Source organism: Aythya marila (genome assembly GCF_965140915.1).
Source record: "Aythya marila genome assembly, chromosome: 6".
In the NCBI taxonomy this organism is placed as follows: Eukaryota; Metazoa; Chordata; class Aves; order Anseriformes; family Anatidae; genus Aythya; species Aythya marila.
In genome coordinates, this window is record NC_139047.1 from 27,783,962 (window position 1) to 27,806,432 (window position 22,471).

The 22,471-nt window shown below is 38.1% G+C and overlaps 1 protein-coding gene across 2 annotated transcripts in view; it reads left to right on the forward strand.

Moving 5' to 3' along the window:
- The first annotated feature begins 900 nt into the window (after positions 1–900).
- The window catches only part of GYPC (glycophorin C (Gerbich blood group)), a 36,399-nt gene continuing 14,828 nt past the window's right edge, over positions 901–22,471 (forward strand). For both annotated transcript variants that reach the window (XR_014317820.1, XM_082763798.1), the window contains exon 1: positions 901–1,070. Coding sequence is in view for 1 of the 2 variants with exons in the window: in XM_082763798.1 (XP_082619924.1) it covers positions 1,037–1,070 (34 nt within the window). In the remaining variant the exon portion in view is untranslated. The remainder of the gene's footprint in view (positions 1,071–22,471) is intronic.

A 22,471-nucleotide genomic window follows, 5' to 3' on the forward strand; every position in this document is an offset into this window, starting at 1 on the left:
ACTTGAATTTTGGTAGGAGGTAGAAGTCCTAGCACATGTGAACTACTGTGTATGCATGCTAACAATAACTGTGTACTGCTGACTGCAGTATAGAGTACAGATAGCCAAACAGATAGCTGTACATGGCAGCAATATAAACAAGACAGCTGGTAGCTTAGTCCAGGCTGAAGAACTTGCTGTGGAGTATGCATAAATTATTCCATACAAACCAATAAATATATCCTATTAATAAAGAACAACTGCCTGTTAATTAAAATACAAATACCAATACTAAGAGGAAAAAAATTGTATAATCTTTACTCCACAAATGACAAACTGAGGCAGAGATTAATCAGTTTGCTCAGGATTCCACAAGAAACCTGTGTCAGAGCCAGGACTGCAGTTACTCACACATCAGCCTGTGCCTCAGCCACAGGCTCTTCCTTGGCTGAGCACATTTCAGGTTCATGCTATACACTGACATAACTACTCTGATCCAGTAAATGCCATTCTCAATTTACACTCGTTAACAGGACAGGATCAGACTGTGATTGTAAGGATGCTGCTGGGCAACAAAAATTGAAAGCTTTGATTTTGATCTCACCTAGTGACAACAAGCATTTTTGGAAGAGACTCACACAGCAGTGAGTTTTGCACTTAAATAATATCAACAGTCCTCAGTAGGGGCTTGAGAGGCAAATCTAATAGGTGAGTCTGGATTTGGCTAAGAATGAAAAGAGTGTTTTCTTTCCACCGGTTGCTGGCTAGTAAAAGCAAAGGGGTGGAATACATCCAACTTGCAAAACTTGAATACAGTTACTGCTATCTGCAAATGGGTGCCCCTCCCCGCTCATGTGAGCTACACAGGCAAAAGAGAATGACACATGTGCTGTTTCCTTTTCCAGTTGTAAAGGGGTCAGGAGCCAGGCAAGGAGAGCCTGAACAAGAGCCGCATTTTCCTGGGCTCTTCCAGCTGTTCTGTTCAATCCCGCCGTCGGTTCTGAGCAGGGAAGAGAGACTGTCAACACAAATAAGGCATTTTTCAAAGGCGTAAATTATGAGTTACCAAAACAATACGACATCTCAACCACGTGAGTACCCTTATCCCCCCTCCTTACAGTAAGAGTGGATTTACCAGTCTCTGCTTAAGGAAAAGAATCTCAAATGCATTTCATATGAAAGGGGGAAAAAAAATAAGAAAAAGAAAATGAATGCCTGAGACTTATTTGGAAGGAAAAAAAAAAAAAAAAGTTGTGATGAAACTGTTTTCCTTTTTAATTCTTTGTGTGTGTGTGCATGTGTGTGAAGAACTGAAACTGGCTCTGCAAACTCTGCCTTGTGAATAGGACGGAGCAAAGTCAATAATGTTTCCATCTAAACCCTGGCTTAGAAAGGTTTCATTTAAATAATTTTCCCTCCCCACTCCGCCTTCAGGAATGAAAATAGAGAGCATTTCAAAAGCTTACTGACGCTTTTCTAAGATATTAATGGTGCTGCCCAACTTCTGTTTAGAGTCTCAAGCTGTCTGTGTGTAATATGAGACGCAAGCCACAAACTGACAGTCTATATTTAAAGTCACAATGCGTTTCTGCTCCTGGAAATTTAGAAATGTGGGTTTAAGGACAAGCAAATTAGTTTCTCAGCAAGGGAGGGTACAGGAAGGCTAGTCCTCTTCTGGCGTAACTCTGCATATTTTAGTAAACTTGGAAAGAAAGAACTTGGCCTGAACAGTCAAGTGAGCACAAAAGCTTAACTGCAGCGTGGTAGCATTCCTTTGGGGACAGTATAAAAAAGAAAGTGGAAAGGAAGGAGATGGATTCTGGTCTCATAAACAGAAAAGTCAATAGAAAAAACTCTTAAGTTTTTGGTGCTGCAATAACAGGATGTGACTCTGTATCTTTTTCATGGTTTTGATATAGTCTTTCTTGTTTTAATTCAAGGCAATAATTTTGTAATATTTTTAATAAACAAACTGCCAATATCAGAATTGTTTATCATACCACAGTATCAGTAATGAAACCAGAAAGTACAGACAGGATTGCTGGGAGGTGCCAGCAATTCCAGATTTGTTGTGAGAATATTTGGTCTGTATGGAGGTTAACAGCAACGATGCTTCCCAAGCTTTGAATGGGGCGGGCTGATCCAGCAGAAATGGCACAGTGAGCAACATCTCTGGAATCCCAGCTAGAAATTTCTATTTACCCATTAGTCCTTTTTGCAAGTTCCTACCAACCTGAAAGATGACATGCTAGCTTTATCTTACATTTTATTCTATGTTATTCAGCACTTTATGAGATTATAGCTTGTTAGCTATAGATTCTGTTTTAGATTGTTTTCTATTATTGACAGAAAAGTAATAAGATTAATTCAGGATTCTAGGAATAAAATCAAAAGCTTGAGTAAATTACTGACACTTGGCGCTCTCAAAATGTGTGCAAGAAGGTGGTAGTGACTCACTGAGGTGCATTTTGCTTATTGTGCAATATCAACAAGGGTCCAGACCCAACCTTGCATCTCTAGTAACAGGCTTGGCCAGGTGACAAGTCCAGGACCAGTTCCACAGTCCTGAATCCATATGTATCACTCCTGTGACAGATTCAGCTTGTCAGAGGACCCCACAGAAGGCCATAAGGTGGAGCTAGATGAGGTGTTAGTTTGTCTTTGGGGGTGTTCTATGCTTATAATTAAAAAAGGCTGATGCATCAGGTTCTCTGATATTTTTCCAAAATCTAGGCAGGAATTCTCAGCTTGAACCACTTTAAGAACATAGGATTGCCACTAAAAAAATAAGTGGTTTGCAGTGGAGCTAGAATAAGAATTCTGACTGAAATAAAGTGACTATCTATTCTTCACTCGTCCTCATAATTTCCCTTACTGATTCAGACAGGATGCTCCTGTGTTTTATTTCAGTTTGTATCTCTTTGATGTTGTTGTTGTTGCTTTTCCTGTTTTGTTTTGTTTGATCATTTGTTTTAATGATATGGATCAAATGCAGAGATAAAGAATAAAATTAATTTACAGGGAAGTCAGTACCATATTCTTGTATAATGCAAGTCTGGTGCATTATTTTTATAATGGCTGAGGTTTTGGGGGGGTCGGGTTTGGGAAAAAGGGTCTTATTTATTAAGTTAAATTCCAGTAATTTTTGCAAGCTACAAGATAACAAAAATTGGTGTATTGCAGAGCTTGGGCAACAGATACTTGCCAAGAAGGGAGAATGTTCAGGAAAACAAATCTTCTTCATAAATATGGTGAAAATCTTCGAAATGGGTGTGAAAATGCATAAAGCATCAGCAACACCCTTTGACTATGCTGAACATATTAATTATTTCCTGTGTACTTGCAGGTGAGACCATAGAGCAGCTACCTACTGATGTAAACTGAACAGGGTTAAGTTACTTAATTGCTCATGTTCTTTGCTTATCTCCTTGTATACACTTGCAGCTGATAAGGGATTTTTATTCATTCTATAAATACAGTATTATCCTGACAATCCAGGTGGGAGCAGACTGCTGTTTCAGATATAAAATGTTCACCTCTGCAAAGACAGCAAATGTATTCTGCCTCACTATGGGGGTGCTGTACCACCTAATGTCAGGCAGTTCCCATGCCTGGCTCTGATATCCCATCCTGCTCTGTATACTCGGTGGAGAGGCAGGTGAGCCAGCAGTTCAGTCTGCTGATGTTAGACAGTGTGTAGTGTATTTATTCCATCATTCATGGTTAATGAACATTTGTGTGTGGCTGGAATAAAATGGAATACCTAAGGAAAGAAGTCTGCTAACAAAACCAAAAATGGAGTTCGGGTTTCAATTTCATTAGCTGGGATTCAATACAATATTGTGTTGTGAATATATCTTCAGTTTCTTTTTTCCTCTTTTTATTATTATTATTGTTATCATAAGCATTATTAAAGGGACCTAGTTTCACTGCAGGGATGTGAACTTCCTGATTTTTAAATACAACTTTTTTTTTTTTTTGTCTTTTTCTGTTAATATATTTGCTTCTTCCTACCTCTGCTCAGATGCACAGGCAATAGCTGCCTGACTTATTACAAAATAGGAGGAATTCCACAAGTTTGGGAATCTTAACTCAGACTGAAGCTTTTGCCCTTTTCCTGTTTGACTGCAATGATCCAGTTGCAAGGCAATGGGGCAGCTCAAATGAGGTGAGGAACTCACGCAAGTAAGCGTCACCAGGTCAAAGGTTCAGCCTGGGAAGGCAGTGAGTTATGCAAAGCCATCTTTGGGGGTCAAAGGTGTTCATCCCCTCAGAGGAGGTGATCTGTACCTTTGAGGATTTAATCTGTACCAGGCATGCTGGGAATGTTTTATCTGGGGCCTCCTATACTCCACATGCCAACTTTCAGATTAATTAGGGATTATGAGGAGCAGATCATGTAGGTTGCTGCTCAGGGGGAGCAAACTCTACACTGCCCTGTCCCAGGTGCAGGAGGTCTTGGTCCCACCATGTGCAGATTTTCCACCTGCCACAATGACAGCTAGAGCTTCTCCAAAAAGAGTCCAGTATAATAAATAAATAAATAAATAAATAAATAAATAAATAAATAAATAAATAAATAAATAAAAGGAGAGACTTGATTATGAAAATGTTGGTCTTCACTGGTAAACTTGTGAGCATTTATAAATGAGGAAATCTGTGTATTATAATAACCTCTCATTTTTAGCACAGAAGGCTCAAAATGTGTCCCACAAACATTTATGTAAATTGAATACCTCTGCTTACATATTTGTCTACCACCACTGTGCATATGAATGGGAAAATTTGGCTTTATACCGTACAGCTTCTGCTTGACACTCTCACTGCCTGAGATGTGTGTGAAAATTTGTAAATTCGAAGTCTCAAAAGTCACCTGAAATTTCAGTAATTAACAGCAGAACTGCTGGCAAATTGCTAAGCTGGGGGCAGAAGACAGATGTCCATCGAAATAAGAACTGGCTTTTTTAAAATACGGATTTTTCAGCATTTCTGAGCACTGCTACCCCCCCCCAAAAAAAAAAAAAAAAAAAAAAGAGAGAAAGAGAAAGAAAAAAGATTTAGACAGTAGAAGATGTTAAAGATTCAGTTATGGCTGCTTATGTGGTTAAGCCTATTAGTAACACAGAATTGCACAGTGTCTGCATCTCATTGCTGATATGCTGCACCTTTCTTTCTAGGCTCTTGTGTAATATACCCCATATCTATCACTGTTCCAATGACTGAGTCCAATCAGCAAAGCCTTTTGTAAAACAGGCTTTTTGGACTGCATTCTCTAATGAAAGTCTGTTTGTGTGTCTGCTCTGCAGAGTGCCTGTCTCTATTGTTGTGGAGGGATTAGTATTCCTATAGCACAGAGAAATTCAAGAGGGATCTGATTGTTCTAGGTGCTGTACAAACACCCTTTCCTCAAAAGGCTGGTAGCCTCCATGCAGCAGAAAGTTTATAGGTTGGAGAAAAATGACTGCTTTCCATTCCATGGGCAGCTTTTGGCTATGGAAAGTCACGTATAGCAGCCACAAGGTAGGAACAAGAATAGATTACAGTAGATCCACTAGGGCAAGAGCATTTTGATTCCTACTCTCTATAATTCTGTAATTTCTTAATACATGCAATACATGCTTGGGGAAAAAAAAAAAAAAAAAAAAAAAAAAAAAAAAAAAAAAGACACCACCACTGTAGCTTGAAAGTCATTTATTAGCTGGCTTCCTTGTTTCTCACAGAAACATCAGAAAAACTTTTAAGTTCAGTGTTTGCCACTATTGGGATCTTTGCTTTCTGGTGGTGTTTTTTTTCTTCTGTGGTGTTGTTTAGTTTTTTTTTCTTCACATCTGACTTGTGATAAGAAATGCATGAAAAACTCAGAGAGAACTCAATGCTGTAGTGACAAGAATACTTGAACACCATAGCTGGGTAGGTATTTGGGCAGCACACAGACCATGACTTAATTTTCTAAGTCAAATGCATTAGACAGTTACCATAGTTCATGAGAAATCCACCTGCTGCTAAGCATTCTGAAAACTACTTGGCAAATGGAGTGGCACTTGGAGAAATCAGGCTTGGTTTGCTAGCAGTTTATGGACACAAACAGAGAAAAGGACCATCTGCTCTGGATAATTTATTTGTATCCCATAATTCAACTACATGAAGCAACAATCATGCAACATAATAATAGGCATGCAGCTCATCATTTGTAGCTGAAATAAGATCCATGCTCCTCAATTTCTCCAAGAGTTATCATGATCTAATTCACACCAGATTCCTCTCTCTCCAATGTTAGCACAGAAATACAACGTGCTGCCTGTGCTCTGTTGCTCCCTTATTGCAGATGTACCTTGCACGTGTAGTTTCACCAATGAGACATCTGGCTAAGTGATTTTCCTCTTAATTAATCTTCTCATCTGCAAAGGAGACCAGTTTCTCATATCTGTTTCTCTTCTGACATATGTTTCACCACAGGGTTCTTCCTGATGAAGCAGAAAACTTCACTGAAAATCTCAACGGGTTAAACTTGTTCTGCTGCATTTAAGTTTTAAAGTGATTTTTTTCCCTTCCCTTTCCCTCTCTTTTTCATCTTTGAAAGAAATTCCAGTTATTTCATGAGGGTCTACCTCTTTCTTCTTCAGATAAGCCCTGAAATGGAGTTAAGCTTTTTATCAGTAAGTTGCAGGGGGGCCTTTGAACACACCCTGTGACAGCTCCATGTTATTGTGAGTGATAAATGCCTGTTTTACTGGGGACTGCATGTTTAAAATGTCTAATTTGATGAGGTGGTCCACGTTACAAAGAGCATATGTGACAAGGTTATAACACAGCAGAACCAAATATTAAGTCTTTACATATGTGTAGTGTTTAGATTTGGAAAGAGACATTATTTTAGCAACAGCAAACCTGTGAAGTGGATTAGAATTCTTTACGTACACACAATATGCATTGTGCATGTATATATATTATATAGTTTATATCTGTATGTATACTTATATAGAGATAAGTATAGACACCTCTTTTCTGTATTTATACGCTTTTTCACTAGTCAGACTTCTGGTTATGGAGAGTTTTATTTCCCTGGCTGCATCTCTGTTCACAAACCAACACCCACAAGCTCATCTTTCCTTTTTTATATGATAGATACCTTCAGAAGTAGCAGAAAAATGACCAGATTTTTGAAGGCTTAGCAGAGGCATAAACTCAACAACAAGAAAGAAAGCAAGAAAGAGGTTTAGACTATATATAAGAAGTTGGAAATATTACAAAATATCCTTTTCATATGATATAGTAAAACATCAGTGAAGCATCCATATTCTCTTGCAGACACAAGATTCAGGTGCCTCTCTGCTGACTGTATATACGGCCACAACCAGTCAGCTCACAAGGGTAAAGAAACTGAATCATTCTGTATTTGGACTTAAAGCAGCATAACATGTGCCTGAAACCATCTTGGATGCTATTGCAGGATCCATGTCTCCATAATCAAAGATAATGATTTAAGAAATGAGAAGGAAGATTCTTTGTGCTGGGAGAATTGCCTAGTTGCATCTCTAGGAAAATTTTCTAGGGAAAAAAAAAAAAAAAGTTTTAGCATATTCATGGTGAAATAAAACTAATTCTTTACAGAATAGCTACCCTCCTTTGGAAACAGAATCAAAAACCAGTTGAATTCTGTAATTCTGTAGCAACCTCAAATTGTGAAAAATAAATTTATACTGGAATAGCCTTCACAGAATTGTTACTGCAGATTAACTTGATGCCTCTGCATAAACAACTTTCTCTCTATGCAACAAGAATAAGCTTATTTTCTGAAAAAAATAAAAAATAAAAAAATCATATTAATCTGTAAGCAAGGTCCTTCTCATCTGTTGTTTGGATATTTCAAAAATTTCAATCACTTAATAGGGGATGAAAAAGCAGCTGCTGATTACCAGCTTTAGCTAAACCAAATAATCCTTAGGTAATGCAAATAGTTCAGAAATCATGTAACCAGAGAAATTAAAGGGTTACATGTACATGAGCAGAGAGAAAAAATATATTTGTAGTGGATTGTGAAGTTAGCTTAAAAATGTTGTCATCCAAGAATTCAGGAAACTTATGCAACTTTTCCAAAATTCTGAAGTAACTAAAATGATACTCTGTATTTTTATATTTTATTTCTATCTTCTGAGATCTACATGGGTATAATGTTGAATTTGATTTTAAATGTTTTCTTCATACATATTAGGGCTAGAAATTTACCATTTTATTATGAAATCACATTTTCAGTAGATATTGTTATTTCTTGAAACTTTAAGGAAGCCCTCAGATCTCATGAGCTAGCACAGGTTGTTCTTCTAATTATATGATGGTTCATTCAAGTGTCATGAACGCAGTCCCTCTTCTGTCCAACACAGGGAGCAAAAAATTAAATTCTTGAAGTACCTTGATGCAAAGATGCTCTCAGAGAGTGGACTATTTTCTGATTATTACCCTTCTCTTATATCTGCCCACTCAGATCATCTAGTTCAGATATCCTCTGCACCTCCTAGTACTTCATGCCTATCCCTTTCTCAGCTCACTAGTAAGTGCTCATATCTCAGCAAAGGACAGTCATGGAGGTCTCGGTTGTTAAACACCATTTTCTCGCTTCTGTCAAGGACATTTCTGGCAGTGGGAAGGAAGAATAGCACAGGAAAGGAAGACATAAATCTTCTCTTGTCAGTGGGCTGAAGCATGTTTCCTTTGGGAGTTGCCCTGTCTTCCTTCTCCATCTCTCTTCTCCATTGGTTTCTCTTTGCTCTCATCTTCACAGATTGCTATGAAACACCTCCCCCTCTCCAGATCTTTCCTGTCATGACATAGGCATTTTTATTTCAAACCTGGGATATATGTTGTTTACATCCTGGATCCCACGATTGGGAGAGTTTATTATTGTCTGTCTCCCTTGAATTTCCATAATTATGTCAGCGGATTTTGATTTTTTGAGTCTCTGATGCACACAAATCCAATTTTCCCTTTCCTGAACTCATTTGGATCATTTTTTTTTTTTTTATTTTTTTTTTTTTAAGAAGCCTTTACAACCAGTTCCTAATGTCAGTTAAGCTATTGGTGGAAACAGGGGGATATACACAGGATTAGTCTGCATCTCTACAGAAAACCCTGCATGAGGCGTTGAGCAGAGCAGACCAGGGAACAAAACAGCCTTCAGAGCCATGCTTCCGTTCCAGCTTCCCCTTTGCTTTGTGAAAAGGAGAACCCATGGTTTTCTTGTTCTTTTTCAAAACCTTTTCAAAAATTTCAAAACCTTTTTCAAAACTCATTATGCTCTGCGTACCTGGCCACTTTTTCTCTTACTCATCCCATTCCTTTGCCAGTCATGGAAACAAGTGGCTTCTCTAAAGAGTAGAAAAATGGCTTATGCTAACACCTGCATGGCTGAGAAGAATAGCAGGTCAGGGAGAAAAAGGGTGCTTTGTTGACTCTTCCTGTGCAGGCTGTGACCACCTAATCGAAAGAGACAAATTCTCATGAAACCTTCTTGATTGCCTTTGATGCCTTTTTCCAGTTCCCAGTGAGAGGTGGGTTTTCCTCCATGTTTAGAACTCAAGCAGTGGTTAGCGTCCGGGCTTTGCATTATTCCTAAAAAAAAGGAAAATCACCTTCTATAACACATTCCCTTGAGCTGGATGGATCCAGCCTTCAGACACCACTCCCATACAATTCACTTGCCCATCTAGGAGAATTTGAAGTAAGCTTAAGCCCAAGTCATTTCCAAAAGGCAGTCATACATGGTAACTTCATGTAGTGAGAGATGGGAAGGACAGATTTGTAAAGCCCTCAGAAAGAAGCTAGTTTGCTCATAGCCTGGGCTAGCCAAGTCTTTCCTTGTTTCCAGCTCTCCAATCAATGTTTCCTTCCTAGTCATATTAACAACAAGCTTTTACCATCTTTCCTTTCACATCCTTCCTACTCCTTCTTGATAAAAACAATCTTCTCTCCTGCATAGCTCCCCTACATAATCTCTTTTTATTTTGCTTTGTTTAGTCTGTAAATTCCTCAGGACTGAATTCACCTCTTCTTCCATTTCCTTTCTAAACAAAAGTCACCATAAAATTGTTTGCCACTTTTGTGCTCATGATGAGGAGAGCTAAATACATCCGTCTTCCCAAGTTACGTCATCATGTATCTCATTCTGGACAGAGATGTCAGGAGACTTCCTGAAACCTAAAGATAAAACACAAAAAAACAACCTTAGGTATGACATCAACTTGCAAAGCATATCAAGCTGGAAGAACTCTAGGATTTTCTCCTTGAAAATAATTTTCCCCTAAATATATTCATTTATATTCTCTGAGATAGTCTCTAGACTGTGGAGATCAAAGCAAACTGGAAATCCTGCAGAGTTTTTAAGTGCGTTCAAGGTGCGTTGTTTCAAAGCCTTGTGCCTGAACATTCAAACACCATGGAAGAAATGAAGTAGCAGGTGGTAACACATGTAAACGTGATTGTTCTAATCTTCATACTTTTCAACTTGTCAAAGCCTAAGTTTGCGACACATTATGTGACAAAGAGCAAAAATAAGGGATGATGCATGCACACACACACACATAGGGGAGCATAAAATCCAAGGACACCAGCCAGCTTTGGATTTTCTATTTCAGCCACATTTGTGATCTTGTAAGTTATTTACAGCAATAAGGATATGGATTTACCAAATTTATGCAGAACTTGCAAATCTGTGCACAGAGGGAGTGTTGCTTGGGAGACTGGAATACAACACTGTAGTTGTCTACTACCTTACTTTTTTTGCAAGTAAGTTTTTCCAAGGTAAAAAGTATAAAATGCCATCCATTACAGGCTAGTGGCAATTTTTAAATGTCTGTGTATTGTGAACAGAGATAACCAGTCTCTAATGTTCCTCACTTAGCAACTGAATCATTGTAGAAATATTTAAGGTGGTTTCAGAGAGTCAAAGGGAGGTAAAATTAGACTATTTTTCTTTTTATTACCAATAAAGAAATATAAAAATCATAACAAGAGGTGTCCCCCAGATCTGTCCTCTCTCTTACCATAACTTTTGGTTTATGTTCTCTGATCAGCTCGTGCTGCAAACATACAGCTTCATCACCTGAAGTCCTGGCATGTAAGCAAATATTTGACAATTTCTGCTTCTTTCAGGTTTGTACAGATGTTCTCAGGAAACACCCTACTCACTGTAAGTTAGCATTGCTTTGCTGAAGTCAATGGCATTGAGATAATTGTGCTCTGGAATTTGAGATTGCTCATATTGATTTCATTGAAGCTTGGATGAGAATTTACTGATTTAAGATATTCACTTTTTAGTATTACTATGCTTCAAATGTCTTAATTTAGTTCCAAGCAGCCTCATCTACTATCACCACAAATTTTAATGAAGGCTAAATGATTTATCAGTGGTAACTAGAGCTGTTGTGAGAATCAGCCGTGAAGACAGGGAGTAGCAAACAGAAATAAACCTATTGAGTATGTTCCAAAAGAAGAATCCTTCCTGCCGATTCAAGTTTCTTGCAAATTAAGAAAATACGTATATGGCTCCTGAGTTCATTCTCCATCGGGATTAATGATCCAAAAGGGACTCCTTGTACCACAGAGGAGTAAATCACCCCTCCTACTTTTGGCCGGCAGGATGTGACTGGGGAGATAAATGCTTTTTATTTCTCTGACCTTTGCTATTGCTTCTTGGTAAAAGATTTCCCTTTCTGGAATTTGTTAATATAAGACAAAGACTCTTCCTCCTCCCACATTCTGTGTGAGATGCTTAATTTCTTCATCCTGGGGACATAAATTTGAGCTAGAAATACAGCATGAGCCAAGCCCTTCTCTTGGATTACCTGTGCTGATTGCCTTCAGATGGGATGAATGAAACCTTTAATTTCAATTGTATCTGACTCTTGTCAGAAGGTTCATGACTGACTAGAGCAACAATGTGGTGGCAGAGATGGATGAAACTGTTTTAAGTGTCATTCCTATATAAGTTAAGATCAGCTTTAAACACTGGGGGAGAAAGCAAGTGGAGGTAGAACCACATGACAGTTTTAAGACAAGATGCAGCCTATAACAGCCAGCTCTTCCCCCCTTCATGACTTATACTTCCTTCAAGGAAAAGGTCATGGCTTCTCTCCCAGTTACTGCGAGCCTTCCCCAGGCAGGAAGCATATCCTGTGTCCTGTTTTCTCCAGGGGCCAGCAGCAGAGCAGAGGGGACCATTGGCTTTCACTGTTCTGTTCTTAAGTGACCTAAGTACCCAAGCAGTGGGTAGATCTCCCTCCCTTTCAAATGCTTAGCAGCCCACCCCAGGCCTTTACGCAGTCCAGCAGCTGCTGGAGGTGACCAGAAGGGGAAAAACAAGCTATTCCCTTTGGAGGCCTGGCTGACTATTTTTGTCAGATATGAAATTGCAGCAGTCACTGGGGGGGGGGGGGGGGGGGAAGTAAATGTCTTGTGATTAAAAACTGCATCTGTGATTTCTTCCTGAGGAGAGGGGTGTATTTTCCTCACTGGATGAGAAACTGGAACATCTAGTACTGTGTGGCATATTAAGGTAGCAGCTTGCTATCTGTGGGCAAATGCATCCATATCCCTAAAAGGATTTGTACTTCTTCTCTCCCATACTGGACATAATCCTGGGTGGGGGGAGATGTAGCAAGAAATGCAAAATAAAGTCCCTTCGTAGGTGCAAAGTCATGGCAAAACAGATGTGGCTGAGGGCCATATAATTTCTCCAGACTCCCAGGACACACATCTCTGTCTTTCCCATTCTTTCTGGGATATTTCCAGACCATCTTCTAGTTAGTGGGATTTGGTAACAATTCATCCCAGAGATGAGATGGGGATACTGACACCTCTTCCCATCTGGTACGGTATCCAGAAAAAAGAAAAAAAAGAAAGTGATTACCAAGATTGTTTTGATCCTGACGGCACTGAGCTTTCTCCCCTAACCAGGACTTAAATGCTTGCTGAGCTCTGCATGGAAGTGCTGTAACAGCAGTGCGCTGATGGTCTTGTTTCAGCCAGCATCAGACACCTAATGGAGAATAAAAAGACAGGACAACCATCTGGGGGGCTGAAGAATAGGAAATTCTTGAGAAAGAGTTAATATTTTAGTGTTTAAAGGGGTGTCGTGTTATAAAAGCCTTTGCATTTACCAGAGTTTCTCACTTGAATTACTTTAACCACCTGCTCAGCGTTTGGCAGGATTGGGCCTTATTTCCCCCTCTTCCCTCTTCTTGAATGAGCTCTTTTACCTTGTAATTGAAGGAATTCAACCTTGGGAACTCAGCATTGCTGAAGGCACAGTTTGTGTCAGGGAGCAAGGCATCCCTCCACCTGGCTCCTGCAGGTAACCACAGTGCCTCCAGGAGCCACACAGAAATGCATGTGACTTTATCCTCTCATCCCTTGTAACAGCCAGTTGTGTAGCAGAAGCCAGCCCCAGAAATGCAAAAGGATATTGCCTGAAGTTATCCATGCAACTCAGCACAGCAAAAGGGTTGCCATCATGCTTAGCCTCTGTTTGCAAGCATAAGAGGATGAGGGCAGGGAGTTTTTGCCACTTCTGCTTCCCTCGTCATTCAGTAGAGCTCCTTCCTATCTGCCATGTGAAAATGTTCAGTGGAAAGCTTTAAGGAGCTACAACCAGACTGCTGTGTATGTTCCTTATTTATACAGCATGTACAGCATGAGTGGCACAAGGAAAGGCTACCAAGTATCATGAGAGTAACTTAGTGGATTTAGAACATAGTCATTTAGGTCTTGGGTAGGAGGGAATTAAAATCAACAAGTCCTGTGATATTAGAGGCTGTTATATCCACTTCTTTCAAATTTCTGTTCTATCTATGCAGAGGGAACCAAAAAATGCAAAAGGGATATGGGCTCTTCACTGATTCATAACAGATACATACTTGTGTCCAAGCCTTGCCCTGACATGGAGTAGAGTGCAGCTCTCCCTGAAATAAACTGCAGCTCACACATATCTTAGGGTGGAACTTGGCTCTTAAACAAAGTTTAATGGGAGCCTGCTCTGGTTGAACTCTACTTATGACTTCATACTTTCCAGGGCTGTGCTGTTTTTTTTTTGTTTTGTTTTTTTTTTTTACCCTTCTTTATACTAATAGGTGTTTCAGTGGGATAACTTGACCTTCTGATACTATTCCAAAGCACACTTCTTTGGAGGCAATGGTAAATAGTTTGGGGATGTTATAAAAGAGCTTTGATAAATTATCAAGCTCTTTCATGATTGTTCAAGAAGGCAGATATTTTCAGCCTGTTAGAATCAACTGGTGAATAAATCTGGGAATTGATAAAACAGAGAGGATGGGCAGAGGCTGTATCTGGTGATCTTAACACTGGACCCTTGTTTAAGCCATGTTTCTAATATTCATAAAATTGATTTTTTAAAAGCTTTTACCACCGGCTCAACAGTGCAGTTGGAAAGTGTGAGAGATCTGCCACCAACTTCAAAGTGAGCAGAAGCAGCTTAACAGAGAGTGTTTTTATGAATCCCACCTTGCATATGTACCACTTTGTATTTCACTGTGCGTTGGAACAATGCCCTGCTTTGCCACAAGTGTAAATGGGACCGTAATGACTGCTGCTGTGCAGCTGCAGAGTGTGGTTGCTGCTGATTAAGCTATGGCAAAGCAACATCCCTCCAGGAAGGCAGGGAGGGAGGGGCAGGGTCAGAGCTCTGCCTGAGGGTCCCTATTTTTACAGCTGAGAGGTCCCTTACTTCTTAGTACATTCCTATGTATTCTTACACTGACAATACCATGCCCTCAACTTTTGCCAAGGCCTTCTACAGCCACTATATTTCAAAGGAATCACTTGGCTGTGAAAAAAATAAGTTTTCAGTTCTTTTAAGAGCAATCTAGCAAGGAATTATCTTGTTGTATCCAGCTCTTTTTTACCTTTGTGCTTCGCCTTTGGGGAAACCTGTTTGTTCTGAGTGCAGATATATAATGTTCCTCACCTGCCTGAAAGAGCACTTCTGCCTTTTGCCCTTTCTGTCTGCACCTAGCACACCCCTCCTTGTTAACAGAGCAACCAATAGTCAGACCACATGGTAGTGACTTTGATCATTTTACCAATAAGTAAATACCCCCTGCCACCTTTTTATATTTTTTATTTTTTTATTTTTTCCATTGGGCCAGTTTTCTCTTGGATCAGCTTGAATGGAAAAGGGTTAGGAGCGAGAATGCCCTTTTCAGCTGGAATGTAAGCAGCCAGCTCAAATCACAACAATTCACTCTCAGCTTTCCTGCATGTGTATATCATACATTTAGGAAAGGAACAGCCCAAAGACTTTGCAGTAAGCCAAAAACATGTTGATCAGAGAAGTGCCTTAGCAAGCATTTGTTGCTATTGAAAAGTACCAGACCATATTTCTTTGCTTAATGACACACATTAATCCTCCACTGAAATTGCCAGAAGTATCCAAGCTTAATCTGGCTTTAGAAGTTTAAAATATAGTCCAAACTATATAAAAATGAGGCATTATGACCAAAAAAAGGAGCTGGAAAAAAAATAAATAAATATCAGTACTGTCCCTTTGGCTTTTCCTTTGTTGTTCAAACCACTAAAGACATTCTTTGAATCATTAAAAAAAAAAAAAAAAAAAAAAAAAGTCGATTTTTTAAATTGGTGACCAAAATATGAATATCATCCCATTACTTCCACCCACTACCATTTCTGTTTTCAGTCCAGTTTCCTAATGAAATGAGTCTTATATGTTCCTGCTGTCTAACTGTCTGGTTAATCATCTGTTCATCCATCTGTCACTTCACATCAAGAACTTTTGGATCTACTAACCAGTGTCAACCAGATTTGAAAGAGAAGCAGAAGCCTCAGAGATGATTATGGTCCTCCAAGTTGTATGAAAGTCAACATTTGTCTACAGAGAGCCATTCAAGTGAGCAGTAACACAAAAATGGCTCCTTACTAGGAGAATAAACTAAAGAATGTTCTTCTCTATGTAGGAATATATTAGCAACAAATTTTGGCAAGATCATGGAATGGCTCTGGTTGGAATGGACTGTAAAGATCATCAAACTCCAACCATAAGGTTGCTTCTGAAAATATGACTACACTTAGTAGGCCTAATGCAGACATGTAAGGCACTATTTAAGCACCTGTTGGAGAGATCTAGCACTGCTTATCAGTGCACGTCAAAGGCTCTGACTACCTTTTAGAAAGGCTAAGCCCCCAGCACAGGTTAGGAAAGGGATGGCTGAGCAATGCTAACAGTAATGGTTGGGATTTATTTTCCCTAATTATAGTCTCCAGAAACCTAGGCCTCTAATCTATGCTAGTAGTTGGCTTAAGTTGGGTAAATTGGCTTCTTGGCTGATAAGAATGGAAGTTCCCACTCCCTCCCCCAGTATTCATCACACTTCTGCAGGAGCTGAATGGATTTCCCTGCAAGAAGGGGTGTCCTTCCTGCAGCACCTTCAGATATAGTATAGATTATGTAGGCTCTTTTCTAGTGGCCAAACATCTCATCAGGCTAGTTATTATCTCTCCACCTACATGGTACTGACTGTTCATTCTTCATTAGGAGAGAGAAACATTATTAATTAATTGCTAACGAATCTCAAAACAGAGTAAGTCCCTCACTGAAAAATATTCAGTATATGGTTTCAATGCAGGTTGTTGGTGTTTGTTTTTTTTTTTTTTTTAATGCTCAGCTCTGTTAATGTGTTCAATATTCTATTTGCCAAATAAAGCCAGACAACTGTCCAAAAACAATGGACAAGAGAGACTTTTTTCTTTCTTTTTTTTTTTTTTCTCCCAACAATTATTGCACAATCTGTCTAGAATTCCTCAGATGAATGATAGATGCTAAAGAATTTTTGTTAAAATTGCTCAACTCAATTCAGACAGATTGGACTGATACATAAATGCTTTTCAGATAACAAAGCAGGCTTTGTCTTTTTTATTGCAGCAGATAGGCAAAAGAAATCTGCATGTTCATTGCAGAATCCTTGGAATATGAGAAGTGTTGTTACCCTGAGCTATATTTGCCTTGCAAGTTTCTAAGGTGTCTTATTTATTCTTATCTTTTGTTTAATTTGTTCAATATTTAAAGCATTTCAAAGATTGTTTCCACTACAGATATCTCTACTAATAATATTAACCTCATCAGTGTTCCAGGAAAGATCTCTGTGTCCCTAAAGAGCATATGCTAAACATCCTGACATTTCTACTTGCAATGCTTAGTAGACAAGCACCTTAGGCAAGCATTGGTGTAGAGGCTGGATGTAGCTGAATACAATTCATATGAAATAAGCAGGGGAACAGAGCACAGCCATCTCCTGTTTTCAAGAATTATCACCTGTAGAACTGCTTAGCTACAAAATATTGGTGGTGAGAATGAGACATAAAGGAAGAAACCTGCCCATGTTTGGAAAATTATTATACTTTTCTAAGGATAGTAGCTGGGCACTAAATCCTTTGAATTGTCAGGATAATATCTTTGTACATGACTGCAGGCTTTCACCAGCTTCCAGGTGATTTCTAGGTCACATCACCTGTAATTTAAGTACAAGGTCAAATCTTTTAATCTCAAAACTAGAAACAGACATTTAGCAGCTTTAATAAACTAATGGTCACATTCCTTTCCTCTCATGTTCATGTTCATTAAAACAAGCTTTTCGCCAGCAGCAGAACCACTGAGACACTTTTGCTTTTGGATTTATGTCCCTAAATCCCACCACTGACATACACTGGCTCCCTTCCACAGCAGTTCTGCAGGGGAAGGGAGAGGACATTGCTGCAGCTCGTATTTACCTACATGCACAACCATTGGAAAGCATGTGGTGACTGGACAACCAGTTGCTGCAAATTGAGCTTAAAATTATGGAATTCTTACTGCCTCTCCTTCACTGCTGGCCTAATCTGGTCTCCCTTTTTTCTCTAACCTGCAGTGTCCAGGAAAATTGAGGCAAAAGTGCCTGCTCTTCCTTTAAAATCCATTGGAGCTGAATAATGGAGTCAAAACTTCTAAAGTCTGTAAGGACAGATAATCAGACATACAACAGGAACACCTACATTTCACAGAGAAAATCAGCAAAAAAATGCTGCCAAACATATTTGGTGGAAATACTTAACATACCAAACAAACAGCTTGGTCTGTCTTAGTTAGGGGGACTAATTTTGGCTAATGTTTGTTTTGAATCATAACACATCCAGAAAAAGGGTGTGTTTCAAATGTAAACTAAAACCTAATCCTACGGAGTCGTTAAGGTTATAAAATCAAGCTCAACAACATTTAAAAATACATAGATCCCCTTGTCCTCTGATGACATCATAAAAAGTCCCCAGAGTCAAGATTGAGGCTGGTAGACCATGCAGGTACACATTAAAAGCACATCTTGGTAAATAATTACAAGCACTTCAGAGGTTGAATTGTTTTACTATATCATATAACCAATTACACAAGTGAAGGAATTGTCAATACATCACCTCCTCCAAGAACTCTTTCCACTGAAAGGTTCCAGCTGAAATTTTTATGCATATGCTTCTAACATGTAAAGTTTAAATCAGTGACGTATGCCTTTTCATGAGTTGTTTCTCAAGAATTAGAGGTTAAGTATCTGTTACAGATTTTGAGATGGCTATTCACCATATCCATCCTCAGCTACTTTGATTACCTGTGATCATTTGAAAAATTTTCAAAAAAATCAATTGCTTTGCTTTAATCAATTCTTAATTGTTAATCAATAGTTCATCAATTTGCATTGCTTTGATCTCAGTGCATGAGCAAATGGCTGTTTTGTTCTCATTTTGAGTCAGCAAAAATGACTAGAGCTTGAAGTTGTTGACTGTGGAGGACAGTCAGGCAGAAATTATTTGGCAGATTCTCTGGATATTTAGTGTTTCTTTCAAAAGCTTCTCTATTGACAAAAAAAAAAAAAAAAAAAGTAGTTTTCTGTTCCGATGTGGAGTGGGATGGTGGAAGAAGTAAGCATACATGCAGGAAGACTGCCTATTCATGAACTGTAGCTTCTGGTTTGATTCATATCTCATTTGTCACTGCTTCTTTAATGTAGCAATACTAGATCAATTTATCTTCCCCAGCAAAATGTACATTTGGAGTGTGAGCCAACTTTGTTATGGAGGAAAAATGTGAATTTAAATCTGCCCCTTCTGAAGGGGATACTGTCATTTAAATTCTCTTAGTGGATATACTGTGCCTAAATGACATCAGAATAAGTGGTTGATATTCAGGCAGCCCAAGCAAATGAGAAAAAAATACTTCTAGTAAGCAAAAATAAAACTATGTATGTGTATATATTTATATATGCATATATATATATATATATATATACACACACAGGTACAGATATATATATTTTGTTTAAACAGAAAGGAAGTTTTCTTTCAAGTTCTCTTACGGGAATAAATAGAAAAGTTTGATATAACTAAAAAAAAAGTCTATGGTTTGTTTAGATAATGTAGCTCTTTTAACCATTTTCTTCTCTTTCTTATATTTTAGTTTTGTTTTTTTTTTTTTTTTTTCTTCAAAATATAGAGTATCTGTTCAGTTTTAAGATTTTTTTTTCCTAAATGTCATTAACACTTTCTCCTTTCCTCCTCTTATCATTAAGGTATATCATACCACTATTTTTTGACAAACTGACTTTTAGTGTATCTCTCCATCTCTGATTTTCTCCAAATATCAAGTGCAATTCAGTTTAACAAATGAAGGAGAAATGTGGATGATGCCATTCTCCCTGAAATATATACTGATACTCCCTGAAACACAGGGGAAAAAAATGTTTTATTTATTTATTCTAGAAAGGTACAAAATAATTTGATGACGCTGTATACCAAAATCAGATCTGAACTATTAAAGTTATGTGGCAATCCTAATCTAATTAAATTAAATCTAATTAATGTAATATGCCATTTATGCTTACTGTATTATACAGATTGAAAACTCTTGAACAGACCATGATTTTAATTGAAAGAGACTAGATTTTTTCTTCTCAAAATGAATGACAAAGTATTTACTATCTGGGATAGCAAGGGGATTGGGCCGAGTGCATTTTTATTTTGTAGATATTTTTAATCTGCATGATTTACTTTACACATGGAGCACAGTCCATTTACTTACGCAAAAGATCATGCGACTGTTGTATCTTACCATTATTGTCATTATATTAATTTAGTATATAAATGGCAGCCAAATTATTCTGTCTCTTGTCCAGATTGACAGATGAGAATCTGTTCCTTAATTTTGAAAGAACAGCCTTGATGTGTTTCATTATCTAATGGGAGATGGTGATGGCTTTTTCAGCAGAACGTGTCAAATTGATGGGTTCAGGCTGATGACCCTTTTGGATAAGAGATGCCAGTTCTTCCTGGGTATTACACATTTAGTGCAAATATTAAAATATGTAATAACTTTTTTTTTTTTTTTAAATCCAGAGAGGCCTTAGTGTTATGCATCTGATACCATAACACAGGCCAGAGAGCAAACTGAACAATTAACTTATTTTTAACATTAAGTTTTCAGGAGTTTGTTCAACTCATTTTTACATATGCAGCTGTAGTGAACCAGTTCTAACTACAGCTTGTAAATTAAATCAGTATGCTAAGGTTAATAGATTAATGATTTTCTCATGAATGCAATGTGTTGGCAAGGCACAAACATAAACCAAAGGGCAAGGAGGACACACCACAGTTGCATAAACAATGGAGAAGTTAAGACTTCATTAGTTCTTCAACGCTAAATGTGTGGTAAGAAGTCTTGCATCAGTGATGACAATAGAGACACATTAAGATCTGTTTTTACAGTCAAGAGGAGTGCTAACTGTACAAGAGCATACAACGAACAAAAAGAGCCCCTGAGAAGGGAGAAGTGAAAGGAAATAAAGTTTTATTTTATTTAAAAATTAAAACTGCAGAAATTATGTTAAAATTTTTTAACAATAACATAAGCTTCCTAGTGGTCTCTATAGATTTAAAAGTTTACAACATTTTAATGAACCCAATAAGGCACCTTACTACCACCCACCTTCAGTGGAAGCAACTGGATCAGTGATGAATGTTTTTGAACCCCCACTCAAAATCTTTACATGAAAAGGCAGTCAACCTTCAAAATTAAGATTTTTTAAAATAAAGCAAAAGGACAATTTACTAGACTCCTTATAGGTATTGCTGAGTAAAGTGTCTTTCATTAGCCTCAAGTTACACTTAAAATTCACTTTCAAATCTATGATGCGTGAAAGATCAATCAATAAAGAGGGAAAATCCTTTTCTGCACTATGTTCATATCTGGCTTGAATCATGAACTGGATCTTAGTCAGTTTGAACATACCCCTTGTTTACCGGAAGTCCATAGATGGATCATACTAATATTTAAGACAAAACAATTAAAAGTTGAATTCTCAAGGCACATTTCAGCCTACAGACTACTTACACATCTCTTGACCTCTAGTCAGTATCTGCAAAGCATATCTGTGGACACCAAACTCAGGTTGGGTTGTTCTTCACTTGTAAAAGTCCTACCAGCAGGAGTGTGGTTGTTTTGTTTGTTTGTTTTTTACAGAGGTTAGATGAGCCAATTAAAAAGGAAATCTTACAGCATGTTTTCTAGTCTGCATACCTAAGAAGGAAAGCACTGCACGATTCATCACTATGCATCATTTAAGTGGGTTGAATGAATTAAGTGTTTCTTATGCAACAAACAGGCACATCAGGAGAGCAAATGGGTTACCTAAGAAAAGCACTTAGAGACCTACCTGAGTGTAATAACCATAAGCAGACAGCAATGGAGCATCATGATAAGGGTTGGCTTAGGTTTCTGTGAATCAGAAGCACAAGCCTGTGGGCAGGAAAATCTGGAAAGGCAGAAGTAGTGCTGCCTGACTGGTGTCAAGTGGCCTTGTAAATTGTAGTGCAAAAGCTGCTTATCACACATAGATATCTGTATAGTTATTCTGCTTGACTCACCCACTCCAAAACTGCAGTATCTCTCACAGCTGCAGGGGATTCATGAAGATGAATCCCTGTAAGCTCATGCTTTTCTTTATATATTCAATGCCGTTTAGCAGTAAACACTTGTCCAACTTTAATTTGGAGTTTTATCTTAGGAAATGAAAGAGACACTGAGAAGTCTGAGGTAAGGTATATGTCATTCCATCAGGTTGCCCTTCTGAATTGCACAGCAAAGATATAGTACTAGTAGACTAGAGTTATCCTGTAGGATGATCTCCATGTTTTCCTTGTCAAATATTCCAAAAGTTGATCCCTTAGCAAATACAATTTTCTTTTCATGCCTTTTCCTTGTGCAAATCCATAATAAGCAAACAGGTAGGCATTTAAATTGCTAACTATAATGCTGACTGAAAAACCACTAAGGCTGCAAGCACTGGATTTTTTTTTTATTATTCTGGAAGCTCCATTAGCAGGTAAAAACAATACCTGAAATATAAGGTGATATTAAATAAACATATAAAGCATATAATAATAATAATAATAATAA